The 15479-nt window shown below is 39.0% G+C and overlaps 1 protein-coding gene across 4 annotated transcripts in view; it reads right to left on the bottom strand.

Moving 5' to 3' along the window:
- TULP4 (TUB like protein 4) overlaps positions 1–15479 on the bottom strand; it is a 161162-nt gene that overhangs the window by 28971 nt on the left and 116712 nt on the right. For all 4 annotated transcript variants that reach the window (XM_061378227.1, XM_061378229.1, XM_061378228.1 and 1 more), the window contains 3 exons: positions 10507–10687; positions 7448–7582; positions 3235–3401 (listed from right to left, as the gene is read on the bottom strand). In XM_061378227.1, coding sequence (XP_061234211.1) covers positions 3235–3401; positions 7448–7582; positions 10507–10687 — 483 coding nt within the window. The remainder of the gene's footprint in view (positions 1–3234; positions 3402–7447; positions 7583–10506; positions 10688–15479) is intronic.

Raw genomic sequence — 15479 nt, 5'->3', positions numbered from 1 at the left:
TGAAGGGAACCATGACAACAGTCATCATCAAGATGACTAATCTGCAGTACCCAAATCTATTCTACCTTGGGGTCTGCACTGACTTTATGTTAGGTAACATTCCAGCCAAGTTGCATACAAATCCTACATGAGTTTAGACTGAGTTTTATTATAAACAGTAAAATCTCTTGTTTCCTGAATATCCTACCAAAGACAGGACAGACAAACAGCAGAAACAAAACCATTTCAGTATATGCAATTTTCAGACATCTGCTTTATCAAAGACTTGGGACAGAGTACCACATGGAAAATCAGTTGTGCATCTGTAACCTACTACTTTCTATGCTTGTTGCTGCTTTACTTTTTCTGACTATTCAGAACAATGCTCATTTAGAATAAATTTGCTTTTCCAGTCACATTTCCTTGCTTCAGAAGAAACAGTTTTGGCAGAAGAATTTGAGATGAGGAAATTATTTTCTTCAATTAATTTCCTCAATAACCAGTGATGATTTTTTATAAAATCCCATTACGAGGCAGACTATCATGGTACAGAAAACTAATCAATTTACTCTGATGAATAACTGGAACCACTGACTCACTGTCATCTCTGCACACACATCTTTGGAGTAGAGGCAGAGAATAACAAAGTCACTAGCAATTTTTTTGCAAGAGTAGTTTTTATCTGGTTTCATTAGTAAATCAAATTCTTAGCAATGTTCTAGCGTACCTGTCACTTGGCTGGTAATACTGCCAGACCAGCATTCAAATACACAGAAGCATAAAGTCCACATAAGCAGAAGCAAATGTCCTTCTGAAAGACCCCTCACTTCCTCCTGAAGCTAAGTAAATATGAGCTTATGTGCACTAAATAGAGAGAATAAACACTGAGTTAATAAGAGGAGTGGCTCTAATTTTAGGCAGGTTTATGCACAGTTTTTCCCAAAGAAACAAGACTCCATGATTGTGCTATTAAAGGGTGATTGTTTACTCCCTTGCCCCTCTCTCCTTTGCTTCCAACCTGGCTTACAACTTCTGAAGCTGCTGGCTTTTCACCTGAAGTTGACAATGAGGAAAGAAATCTTCATTATACTAAAATACTGCATGTTCATCTGGAAAAAGCATAGAGGCTCATGTTAATATTTCCACTACGAGAGATACTGCAGTATGGACTTGGAAGTTACCTGTTCTGTATGACCTGTCAGTTGTCCTGTAAGTACTCATCTAATGGCAGAATAATTAGCCCTTACATATGTCACAGTATGTGCTTTCTCCCAGCTGATTATGTAGAGAACTGAGAAGAACTGAAAACATGAAAAGAAGCTGAAGTGATACAGGGAGAAACGAGAGGAGATGAAGGTAGTAGCTGGTGCAGTGCTGTGTTTTGTCTTTAGTCTGAGAACAATGCTGATAACACACTGATGGTTTAGTTACTGCTCAGTTTCATTTACTCTGATCAAGGACATTTCAGTCTCTCAGAGCATGAGAGGGGCCAGGAGGAGGGGCACAAGTAGCCAGGAGGAAGCAGAGACAGGAGAGACAGGACACCTGACCCAAACTAGCCAAAAGGGTATCCCATACCACAGCACATCCTCCCCAGCATATAAACTGGGGGGGGATGTCACCTGGAAGGCCAGTTCACTGCTCGGGTCAGGCGGGATATTGGTTGGCAGGTGGTGAGCAGCTGTATTGTGCATTACTTGTGTTTATTGTTTGGTTGGTTTTTTTTTTTTTTCATTTCCCTTTTTAGTTTTATATTCTCTCCCCTTGTTATTTCCCTTATGATTATTATTATTAGTAGTAGTAGTAGTTGTTTCTCATTATACTTCAGTTATTGGACAGTTCTTATCTCAACCTGTGGGGTTTATATTCTTTCAATCTCCTCATCCCAACCAGAGGGAGGGAGAAGAAGTGGGAAATGGGAGAGCAAGTGGCTGAGTGGTTCTGAGTTACTGGCTGGGCTTAAACCATAACAGATGCTTAAACCACAGTTTGACTTCACAACTTGACACTAGAGTGTTACACTGCTACAACAGCTAACATGGACATACTGCATTCTGGTACTGAAGAAAGAGAACAAGGTGTGCTTTTTAGCTTGTCTGGAAATAAGCAACACCGGTATAAATATGTTTTCTCCAAAATCAATCCAGAGAGGAAAGAGCTGCGCTACTTTGCTCAAAGGGATATGTTTAAGACAAGAAAGCTGTGCTTTAAGTACCTAAATCAACATTAGATGTCATTGTATGTATTTAGGTTGGCTTTAGAGATCATAATTTTAAATATTACAAAACTAAAGAATTCTATCTAAATTAGAGTGCTAATGTTAGTAAGCACAGGTTAATGCTAAATATAAGCAAACACAAAAGCTCAGCAGCTGGTTTACTATGTCATCCTTTTGTATCCATCCCAGATCAGGGTACTGAAAAAAAATTGTAATAAAGGGTATAACCATTAAACATAATGAAGTAAATATATCTACAGCATTTTCCTTCATTTTTAGATTTCAAAACTATTATAAATTCATTAAGTTTCACTAGTAAGAGTCAGAAATCAGAACAGTCATCCTTATTTTGCAGAAAATGAAATAAACTGTACAGATACATTCAGCTGTGTTCTGAAACATCAGCAAAGACCTATGAAGCTTGTGCCCCCAAGCAGCACACAGACCATGTGTTGACATTTACTTGTCAAGTAGAATGACCTAGGTTACAATGAAAGTCTGTACAGAAAGTGGGAAGAGAAACAAGACTTTCTGATTCAACCATCTCCATCTGATACCACAAAAAATTTAAATACCGCATCAGATCAACTGGTTGTACATTATAAAATTACAGCAATAACAAAGGGAGACTAATCTTGTCGTTGTGACACTGGACTTAGAATATTTCTGTCTAGCTCTTGGCTCTACTTCAACATCAAGCAAGTTATCTAGCTTTTTTTCTTCTTAATCACTCCAAACCAACAGAATTTCCTCTTTCTATCTTGCCTGTTCATCGCAGTGATTTTGGGAAGTAGACTGCTTCTCTTACATACCTGGCACAAGACCTAGCACAGTTGTCTTCTGAATCAGATGCACTCTTGGATGTCTACCTTAATGCAAACAATAATTATTCATAGTGCATTGTTATCTACACTGTATACTAGACTGTGTTCTGGATGTTCTGCAACTGTTTTCGTATTACAGGTCTATACCAACCAGCTAATGTGGGAAAAACATGTCGGAAAAGCATTGAGAACTGACTTAAAAATACTTCCTACCTGCACAGGTGTCTCCAGAGTGTAGATATGTTCCCCACGCACATTGTAGAACTTGACAAGTGCGCTTTTCAACAGGGAACCATTGCTTAGGTCAACCAGCTGGCTTTGCTTCTCCATGCCTGCTACTGCCAGTAGGTCTCCTTGTGTACACCACTGCACCACCACATCTGAAATCACAAAGATGGTTTGCAATGATCACTGCTTAGAATCAGTAGGAATGGCACTTCCAGATGCTGCAAAGTGACTTGGACAACTAAATCATGCTCTCAAAAGTTACTTAAGTACATAGAAACCTAAATCCTTTCATTGAAATAGTAGCAAATATGCCACATATTTGCATTTCCAAGAATGAGACTTTTTATTCTGTAAATTGTAAAAAATGTGGAAAACACATAAATTTTTCTGTCTCTGTGGTGAGTCTAGAATGTAATCAGTGGTTTCTCCTAAGTACATGTGGAGAAAAAATTATTAGAGATGTTTAAAATTATGTGGAAGATCCTATGCACATCTTCAGGGGATAAATAAGTGGAATCAGGTTAATATAGAGATTAAGGATATAAGGAAGAAGTTCTTTACTGTAAGGGTGGTGAAGAACTGGAATGGGTTGCTCAGGGAAGTTGTGAATGTTCCATTCCTGGCAGTGTTCAAGGCCAGGCTGGACAGAGCTTTGGGTGACATGGTTTAGTGTGAGGTGTCCCTGCCCATGGCAGGGGGTTGGAACTAAATGCTCTTAAGGTCCTTTCCAACCCTAGCTCTTCTATGACTCTGTGATTATATGAAGAATCTTACTAAGAGAGCAGCAAAGAGCATTTGTCTGGAAATGCCTATAGTGAAAAAAAACAGCATAGCTGTCAGTGTCTTGTGTTCTCACTGGCATTACTCAATTACAGTTTAATATTGATGTCAAACTAGAAATACTTTTGGACTTTTGTCCATAATTACATATGGTCTCCATGTCATAGGTTTTCTTTTGACACCCGACCTGTGAAAATCTACTCATCTGCCTAGCAGGAGTTTGGCAGAAGCACGCAGGGGTTACTTAGTCTGTCATATACACAGATATGATCAGGTACGTCTAAAGGCACCTTACTGTGAGGAGCACTCATAGCTTAATTTGGGGATTCTAATTTCAAACCCTTACATCTTCCATCTCTTTGTAAGACTTCAAGAAAAGCACTAAAACAGTATTTTGTGTTTCTGTTTGTGTTTCAGAGGCAGATTTGCATATGTAAGGCATACTGAGCTAGTCTTTAAACCTTTTTACTCTTAAACCAGAGGTGAAAGGCAGCTATTTTGTGCTAAGACAAAGTGAAGGTAAAGACAAAACTTTTGTGCTCTGGGATGCTCAATCTGCCAAGAACCTTTTGAAGATATCTGTGGGCGAGAAGCCGTCTTCAAATGAAGAAGCAGGAGAGAAATGAGAGTTGGCAGGAAGGATCTCAAAATTGTTTCAAGTTGTCAACTTGTCATCTTCTGGGACTTTCATGTGCAATTTAAAATGGTTTTGTATTATTTCAACTTTCTGATATTTCTCACAGGAATTATGCTTCTGCACATATCAGAGACAAGACACATGCTTCTCAAGATAATTTTTCCTCAGCTAGGCTTTGTATGGCCCTTTTTTTTCTCTTGGCTCTCAGCTTTCTAAGTAGTCTACAATGAGATTTAATTCATCTTTCTCAGAGAGTATAATGCTAGGCACACTAATGACTCCATTAATGGCAAGCTAAAGAGGCAAACTCATCGATTCCACTTTTGGTAACTGGATTAACCACACAGCTACCAAAATGATACATGTCTTTCGATACATGACTTCAGGTAAAGCTTTCAGTCAATCCCCATACGGAGAGGAGTGATTATTGTTTCCAACAGTTTTCTCCCTCTGTCTCCCACAAAACTCATAGAATTAGGCTGCAGTAAAGGCAGCATGGGGTGGATGTGGGCTGCAGCATCCTGCATGGTTCTACAACACGTTTACACTGCCAACAGGGTCTTCAATGATTATTGAACCTTGACGTAAAATAGCTCAACTCATCACTAGGTCTCAAAGCAAGCACAGAGATTAAAAATGAGGTAATGATCTGAGAGTCAGTCATCCCTCAAGTAAACCTTGAAGAGAGCTCTCTAACTATACAATAGCTCTGCAGGCAGTAGTTGTAGCTAACTAGTGTCTAGTAGATGTAGCTCAGCAGTTCCGTAGATAGCAGTGCACTGTCAATCACTGAATTAAAAGGTGTAAATAAAGAAAGGATATAACTGAACAGTTCAGGACCTCTACCAGAACTGACAAAACATCCAGAAGTTTTCAAGCTGGATGAGAAGAAGAACTTGTATTTGAGGAATCAAATTCTCAACCAACAGCAAAAGTTTTTCTATATCAATTTTATATAAATATTTCAAGTAAATGACAGCTTTGCACAGCTATCAGAGTAACAAAAATTATACTGTTATTGTTCAAAATAGTTTTATAGTTGCCTGATTTAAAAATACATTGAGAAATCTACAGCACCCCATAAGGACAAGGACATCTGCTGAAGAGACCAGAAAGCAATACTTTGGGATTTCAGACAAAGCCACATGAATTAAGACTTGCAGACAATACCGAAGACCACTCACCCTCAGCAGAATACAAAGTGCTGGAAAAGGTGGCAACCCTGAGCTGGGTGGTTTTGCAAATTCTTGCATGTGATAAAACCAGTAAAATTACAGTCTCTTGGAAAAAAAAATTATAAGAAGATACAGAAAATATGTACTATATAAAACTATACGTAAAATAGTTTCCACTGTACAATGTTTCTAAACAACAGCGACATCCCAATCACCTTTCTTGTCTCCATCTCACACCCCCAATCAGCAAGATGTTGCACATTCTTTGTCTACTGCTACTTACTTCTTACTTAATACTTCTACTCTAGCTGCACATTAATATTTTTCTAAAGGAGAGTGATGCAATTAAGAAATCTTTTTTCCATTTGTGACAGTCAGGGGAAAAGAGAAACAGGACAGACATCCCCCGCAAGGCAGAGCCCTGCAACTCTAAACAGACAGTAAGATGGGTTTTGTTTCTCTTACCGTTTCTATCTGAAAGCTAGACTAAATGACCACTCAAGATTACCCTTACCCTAACTACTGTAATACAGTGAAGATGCTGGGCAGACCCATTGGTAGATGTGATAGGAGCTTCTCTAAATTTGTTCAATTTTCCCAATTTAGGTGTCCTTCTGGCTGAAGAACTTTTCTGGATCATAGGGTTGCCTTATGTTGCTATATTTTGCCAGTGATGCACTTCTCGTGTTGGCACAGATGGAAGCAAGAGTGGAAAAGAAACCTCAAAGATGATTCTTTTATGCCATAAGACTACCCTACATAATGGATTACACAGAAACTATTGGGGTGGTGTTAGGGCAACTTTTCACCAAAAATATCCCACTGTTATAAAACAGCCAAGAGTCTGCTTCAAAGATTTTTTGGGGGTTGGTTTTTTTCTTCATCTAATATAAAACTAATTTACCTGTGGAGCTGAAAAAGAATCAGTGGACCCTATATTTAAGTATGTGCTTATGTGCTGCAGTGAATTAAAACGCCTCTGCAGGCAAGGAATCGTAAATTGCATTGAGAGCGCTGGCAAAGTAAGAGATTTTTTGATAGGTAAGAACAGTAAAAATTTCAATGTGAATTAAAGAGTTTACATGGAATACTGATTGTACAAACATTCATGCACTTCATGTACATCACTTAGCGAGATGTATAGTAATTAATCACTAGAATTTTCCTTCTTTCAGAATAACTTGCTTCCTGATAATTAATAACTCTAGCAAGTTTTCAATACCTGTGAAAGTCAAAGTAGCATTGTAATTCATACCTGGTTACCAAAAGCATAGGAGGAGACCTTGCAAATTGAAGGTGCAAAGGAAGTATTATGTAGCAGGGGCATTCACACAGAGAAGCATAAACATATTAGCACATTCAGCTGGGAAACAGCAAATAGGATCAGTTGCTCTACAAAACTGCCATAAAAACACATTCCCAAAAATGGAAACATTATTTCAAACACAAAAACTCCATGAGTTAAGCGCTGCTCTCCCACCAGCAGGTGTCACTGCTGGAAATGGCAATAACGGTGGCAGAATGCTTCTGGGTTAGGAGAGACAAACACACGATTAAAAATACAAGAAAAACAGAGCATAGGGAACGGGTTGATTTCCTTTTGTACCTTTCAACCCTGAGCGGATGATAGTAGGAGATAAGTCATCATAATTATTCATTAAACTGATGTCTCCCGACGTGAAGCTGACAGTAAGTAGTGGCTTGGTGTTCTGTACTGGGACTGGATACGCAGCTGGTCCGTCTGCAAAAACAAGGCTCTAGGGTGAGCAAAAGACAACCAACCAGAAGGAACTACATTCAGGCTGAAATACACTGTACTTCAGCCTGCCACCATCAGGAGTGCTTCCAAGCCTCAAACTCTACCTCTTTATTGCTTCAATGTCAATGGGCAAAAGCAAAGCAGGTTTAGCCAGTTAGTTGTCTGTTTTCGTGAAGCCCCAAGTGTTTTTTTACTCTGAATTTTTACCACAGTATATCCAAAGTGATTTATGCATATACTATTACCTTACACAGTGAGGGTTTTCAAACTGTCTCCACTGTCAATTCTTCAAAGTGTCCACAAATTGAAAACCAGTGCTTTGGAAGCTTCCTTGGAACCCAAGTTGAAAACCAGTGTAATAAACAATATAAAACCACATTAAAAGCTATTTGTTGGTTACACTTTCTGCTTGGGCAAGTGCTGCGGACTCCTCCTAGAGTCACACAGGGACATCATAAGAACTTCTAAAAGAACATACTGACTTTTCACAAATTACTGTGTTCTAAATGTTAAGAGACAGGCATCAGATCCTGCTTAACAGAATCCAGTGTGCTCACATGTAAAGGTGAGCCCAAATGGAACAGCTGGCTTTAAAGACATGACATTTCTACAAAATCTCTGCTCCTCTGGGCTTCTTTTTCAGTGTTCCCTGAAATTCCCTTGTTCAAATACTGCACGAACAACAGTATCATCATCTGTAGTGATCGACATTTAACTCGTTTTGTTTACGGTTTCTGACAGGAGATGCTGCTGCCCTGGTAAAGTACCCCTCAAGACCCAGCCTGCATCCTTTCCAGTCAAGAAACATGGCAGAGCCAGTTAAGAGTGGTATAGCTTCCTGAACTTGCAAAAAAGCTGATCAGAAAGCATTTTGGAGAAATATGTCTAGTAATTACCATTTCTTTGTGTATATAATTTAGTAAGAAAAACCCATCAAACTTCGAGTGCTTCCTACACACCTGTGTGAGTCAAAGGCTTGTCACCTTTGAGAGGTTTATGCTGCAATCTGCTCTAAAGAAAACACCTCATGTTTGGGTAACTATTAAAATAGGCTTGTAGGCTTGTAACGAGTCCACCCACCCCTGACTGACTCAGAAAGAGCTAGCACATTCGGATCATTTAAGTTCTCATCTGTGTACTCTGCAACTTCACCATTCTCCAACTGGAAACTCAGCATTTAAAAAAACCCTAAACAATGAACACATCGAGTTAATGCTGTTCTCTGTCTTCCTTTAGAAGCTTGCTAGGAAATTTGAAGTTTGTTTCTTTTCCTCTAAGGTAAGAAATCTCACACAGTACCAAAAGTGAGGCATGAATGCCAAAACAAAACTCAGTTTTAAAATATGCTACCCTTTTATCAGATGATCACATTATCTTTTACCATTATTTGTTAAATACACATGCTTATTATGCATATTCTATTGACATATATACACGATTCTGGACAAGGCAGATTTCTGGACTGAATCCAAATTACAGTTAAAACTGCAAGAGTTCTCAGTTCAGCAGTTCAGATCTGAAATGGTAGTTCAGAATTATTTCTAGCTATTATGCAAGGCTGAGAGAACTGGATTTGTTCGGCATCCAGAAAAGAAGGCTCAGGAGAGGTCTTACCACCGCCTTCCAGTATTTAGAGGGTGGCTACAGAGAAGATGGAAACTCCCCTTTTACAAGGAGTCACACGGAAAATACAAAGGGTAATGGGCAGGAGTTACTCTTGGGGAGATTCCAAATGGACAAAAGAGGAAAAATTTTCACAATGAGATCATTCAGCCATTGGAATAATCTCCCCAGGGAAGTGGTGAATTCCCCAGCATTGGACAGTTTGAAGATTTGGCTGGGCCATCTAGTTTACGTCTTGGTTTGCCTGGAATAGTTGGACCAGAGGATCTTTGAGGTTCCTTCCAACCTGATATTCTGTGATTCTATATTTAGATTTTCATTGTACAATCACTGTTTAGTGATTGTTCAGACTTCATACACTAGGACACAAAAACATCTTACCTAGATCTTCTAGCCTAACCAACAGCATTAGCAAGAAGTATTAGCATTACTTGAATAAGAAGGATGGGGCTGACTGTGCATGGATACCTATGACTCCTAGGTCTTTGCCACTGATTATTTCTAAAGAGTTTGAAACAAAAACATATCTCCCAATGAGTTATATTTACACTTAAGGGGAGGGAAGGATTTCTTCCTGACCCTCAAATTCGCAACGTGCTCTTAAGCATGGAAATTAGTAACTCCAGACAGTACCATTCATCTTTCTTCTTACACTGTGTAATTGCAGGAAACACTTTCATTTACAATCGTGCTAGGGAATTTAGTGAGCTTTTTATGTCAGGACTATCAAGAATGGGACTATTATGAGCAGCATATAAAAAACCTATGCAACACAGACAAAATTAAACATGTAGTACTTTCCACTATGTCTAGTACTGGTGTCTTTTCACATGAATCTAAATAGTAACGCATTAACTTCTGCAGCTGCACTCTGACTACCTTCTTACATATGGACCACTGCAAAACCTCACAATATCTGCTTATCAGTGAAACCTGTTATGCCCCTATCTAGTGTTTTTTACTGACCCCCACTGAAAGCTTTGAGCTTTGTATTATTACCTCATTTGTGCAAATGGAGGCAGAGCAGCACAGATGAGGTATGAGCAGCAGCAAGCCATGCAGTGAAGCTGGTGGCAGAGCTGGAGACAAATCCACTCTCCTGTACCAGCTCTCTGCTCCATTCCCCATGCTACCTGCACAACAACACACCATCTTTCAGACTCTACCTGCTTGAAACTTTGGCCATCCTGCTGTTTAAATACAGCATGAAAACTCCCTGGAGTTCAAGATGTCTTTGTGAGTGCTTGCAAAGATGAAGCAGAAGGATGTTCACACAACACTACCTTGTGGTGGGGAATAGTCGTCAGAGTCTGTGTCACTCTCACTGCTGTCCTCCACCAGGAAGCTAGGGTAGTTCCAGGACATGCTGAGGATGCCATCTGATTCATGAAGGAGCACGTGGGCCAGCATTCGGCCATGGCAGTCCATGACGATAACTTGCCCGTCAGCAGTGCCAAACAGGACCTGAAAATACCAGAACAGACCTCAGTCCCACCAAACAGCAGCCAAAAATGGACCCTCCCTCCTTCAAACACATCTTGTAATTAACTAGCTATGCTGGAAATTAATTGAAAGCAAAGCAGTCAGGGAAGTGAAATGGTGCCACAACAGGATGCTACAACCAAAGATGTACACAAAGAATAAAGTTAAAGCAGAAAAGTTTAGATTTAAGTTCCTAAAATCTGTGAGCAAGTAACATTCCACAGTGGGGTGCATTTTGTTCACTTTAGTATGACACACATTACTCTTTATTCAAACTTGGTCATTACTACAACTAAAGCAAGCTGGCAGAAGAGCTACCACAGAGTCTAAAGTATTCTTGGATTATACAGAAACTTCTAAAATAGGTGGCAGAAACTGAGGTATGTGTCAGTCATAACAATACCAAAAGGAACAGCTGACAAAAGTGAGGTCTTAGCAGAGATTTCAAATAGTTTGTGAGAAATAGAAAGCTGAATAGAGGAAGACAGGTTATTCAGTTCATGAGCTGAGAGAAGGTGGGAAAACGTCTTCCAAAAGCAGGGCATAAAGCAATATGATCAGTCAACTGGAAGTAGATTATTACAGCCCAAGAGGAAGGCAATATTTTACACATTCAGGAAGAGATGAAGAAGAGCTTCTACCCACCATTTCACATACAAAATGCATAATGCAAGCTACTATGGAGCCAGTGTACACTGGCTGAAGTCAGACTGACTGGAACCTATAATTTCTCTTTTTATAAGCATATTCAGTCTTGAGGCTTTAAGCAATTTAAGATCCTGCGTATCTGATGAATTAAAAAAAACATCAGGAAATAAGGATTAATAAATCCACCAAACACCAAATGCATTAGCCATGGCTGCTGCTGCTAGCACGTGATTTCATATGAGGCGAGTATGTTTTAAAGCAAGTTTAAAAGCACTCATCAACTTGAAAAGTAGCCAGCATTAAAACGAAGCTAAAAGGAAGGCCCAATTTTATACTTGCCCTTCAGTCTACCACCTATTTCCAGTGCTTGTAAAATTTGAGATTCTAAAAATTATATGCCTGGATTAAAAAGTCATCTAGCCTTGTATCTTACCTCTAATAGTGGTCAAGTGTTTGGGGAAGAGTAAAAGAACAGGATGCACTGAGCAGACACCTCCCCTGCACACTCATGTAGCTTCCAACAAAAAGTATTCCCTCTTCTTTGATAATTTATAGTTTCACTTGGTAACCTTTCCCCCTTTACACTAAAAGAAATACAGTAAAATTGTTCCCTACTTACATTCTCAATATTGGTCGCAACTTCATAGACCTCTATTATGTAATCCCTTAGTCATTTCTTCTCCAAGCTGAAGAATCATAGCCTATTTAGCATCTCCCTGCACAGTTGTTGCTCAAAGCCTCCAATCACACTTGTTGACCTCTGCTGTCAGATGTCTTCGTTTCTATCTTCCTTCTGAGATGTCATGCCAGGCTTGCAGCATTCAGACTGTGTACTGTATGTATCACACTTACACAATAGTACTCAGCTAGGAAGCAGTTGTCATGGCTGCACATTTGAAAGTTTCAGAAAGGAACATGGCTTCAAAAGTCTTACTGAAAACAAGAAGCACTAAAATTTTTTGTATGATTAAGGTGGTATCAGGAAACACAGAAGGTTGTAAACTAGAACAGCAGCTTAACAGAGGAACTCCAGAGAAGTCATTATAATCTTAAGAAAATCAATGGAGTTGTTTCATGTCATCAGAAGAGATGGAAAACCAGTATTTGGCTGCTTTAACTGTAATTGTTATATGTTACAAATATTTTTATGTTAAATAGCTGATGGGTTCAAACAGCCTCTAAAGTTCGCTACAGCCCTCAGATTACTATTTTTAGACAAAAGAGCTGTAACTTGACCTTTGTTCATCTCACACTTCCTTCCCTTGTGGTCCTTTATTCTATTCTTCTTCCACTTGTATTATCCCGCCTCCTTTCACACTGTTCATTATTTTAACTACTCAACATGCATAATCTGTGAACAGGATCTAAAAGCATCCTTTTCACTATCTGCTTTTAGAACATAACTACTCTTTCAGATCTCTAGAAAACAAACTTATTCTAGAAAGCCAAAATCGTACCAGTTGTCATTGCTAGCTTCTTACACCACTTTCAGCCTACTCTATAGATTAGTTTTTCTAGCAGTCATGTTGGGGTTTTATAACTGCAAAATACCTAAACAGAGGAGATGAAACTCACTGTTGTTTCTAAAAATAGCAGTATGACTCCTAAAATCTTGTAGAAACACTTTATAATTGGGTAGGAACAAAATGTTGGGACTCATTACCCAGAGTCCAGTCTCATCTCAATCTAAAGTTAATTCTTTTAAGTAGAACTGCCCCCAATTAATTTAAAACTATGAAGTACTACAGTAATTTCCAAATCAGAACAGCTGCATGTGGAACCTGAGAGCTCTTTAGCAACCTGGAAATGTCAGAGGGCACCCTTCATCTCTTTAGCCAGGCTATAGTTTCAAGGAGCAGCTTTAAGTTTCAGGGTTATTGTAGCAATACAACCTTTAAGATTAAAGCATTTATCAGGCTGATAGTCCTGCTGGCTGAACTCCTGCTGAAGCTGTAAAACTGTCTAATGGTATTATTATCCATAACATTACTCAAGTTATAAATGCCACACTCAAACTACTTATGCCAGCTGAATAAAACTCTCCTGACCTTCAGAAAAAAAGGTTGAGCTATAGGGTATGCCTGAAGGATCCAGTGAAGAAATGAAAAGGTATTTTAGACGCCTAAATTCATTATTTTGAGGGCATCTGCAGATCTAAGAGGTCTAAGGGAATGTTGGAAAAAGTGAACACGTTACAGTGGGTTTTTGTCCCCTGAATACAAAAGCTAAATAATAATAATGGTAATTAAAAAAATCCCAAGTACTTATATGGAAGAGATTCTTTGGCCCCTTGTTTTGTTCTCATCTCCTCTCCTCTCCATTTGTACATTATTTCATCTGTTTTTACATGCATTACCACTTGTAGAATTATGCATAGTCTGGTAAAAAAATACCTAAAATCACTCAATACATTCAAAGTGGGAGTCAGTTATACAACATGAATACAGAATTTCTTTACAAAACATATCAAACATAACGAACCCTGAATTTCAGTGAAGTTGTAGTTGACTAAAGGTCATAAAAATGTAGAGCAGTCTCCAGTAGTGCTCTGATGTTGCATACTTTGAAGGGAAAACTCTGATAAACAGCATTGGGATAATTCCCACACAGGTTTTATAAGCATACCAAGAGCTGAAGGTTAGGATCAGTCCTGGAACACAAGCGTCTGTTTCTCCATGAAACCCAAGCTTGTGGTGATTCTTAGTTATTCCCAGAATATGCATACTGGACCAGTCCAGCAAACTGAGCTCTACTGGACATGAAATACTCAAGCCTTCTACAGCCTTGAGTCATACAAATAATTGTACATCACTTGTAAATGTTGCTATCTCACAACAGTAATTATTTTATGCAGCAGTATTTAAACTTAAAAAATAAATAAACAAATGTTTAAAACAGAGCGTAACATAAAGGCAAATCCACTGTCCCCATCTTAATAATTCAAATTGACTACTTAGTCTTCCTTTTCGCAGACTGATTCCTGGCTAGTTCTCCCTGCACTGCTAATCCATCCAAACACCAGAAGTAAAATACGTATAGTTTAAATTTGCTGGGGTTTCTATACCTGCCAAATCATTCACGCAGAGGATATATCTCCATTATGCCAAAGTGCACATGCAGGTATTTCTGTCAGGAAATCCTGAGAGGGGCCTATTTGTGTTGCCATGTGCCAACTTTCAGAACTACATACACCACTTTGGTTATTTTATTCTAGCCATCACTTCTAACGCATATCCAAAGACTTCTGAGACCAGTGAGTCATGATCTCCCTCTGGAAAAATCAACCTACCTAGGTCTTTTCAACGCAGTTTACAGGTGTTTTGTTATTCCATGTTCAGTTTTTGCTTTAACCAGTTGTTAAAGCATATTCAATTTTTGCTTTAACCAGTTTACAACTGCAGATGGAAATGTTGCTATCTTACAAAAGTAATTATTTTATGCAGCAGTTTACATGTGCAGATGTAAACTTCGTTTGTGCATTTCTTAAATGTTCCTAAACCCTTTTCTAAACGTACTGCAGGAAAATAATATTGTCCTTCTAGGACAGAGATGTGATTATGTAGGCTGGCAGCTAAGTTCATACTGAAGATCTTCATAATCTTTGGATGTATCAGTCAGACAGAGCGGCTTGCTGATTTCAAATTAACCTTTTTCAGGACACCCTTTTAATTTCCTCAGACTAAGTGAGGAGTCTCATAACAGTGAAGTCGTAGCTCAGGGCAGAAATCCCACCAGCATCTTGTGACCAAGTAAACCGTGACTGATCTCACAAAAACTTACGTCTTTATTTTTTATCATCCTCACGAGTTGCACTTGCAAACTTGAAGGACTCCTCTTCCACCTACACACTTCCCAATCCTTGCTCTTTCAGCGTATCTTTACATTCTTCCATCTTTTCTGTTTGGCACAAACATCTGCTGAAATCTCGCTGCCCTTGTGGCAGATAGTGCAAATGCTGCCTCTAACAACTTACTCTGCATACTTCTGCGTTTGCAGCCACCTCGTCTGATGTTCTGTTTCACTGACATTTCCCTTTTCAAAGTTTAGACCTTACACTTTTTCCTTCAGCCTCCTCCCCCTTCTCACCCCAAAGGACAAAGTCAGCACAGTACCTCAGAAATCACAT

This window comes from Neopsephotus bourkii, unplaced genomic scaffold (assembly GCF_033783945.1).
Source record: "Neopsephotus bourkii isolate Nb327-2 ecotype Australia unplaced genomic scaffold, CSIRO-AGI_Nbou_v1 NB_1765, whole genome shotgun sequence".
Taxonomy (NCBI): Eukaryota; Metazoa; Chordata; class Aves; order Psittaciformes; family Psittacidae; genus Neopsephotus; species Neopsephotus bourkii.
This window is presented reverse-complemented; position numbering and strand designations above follow the sequence as displayed.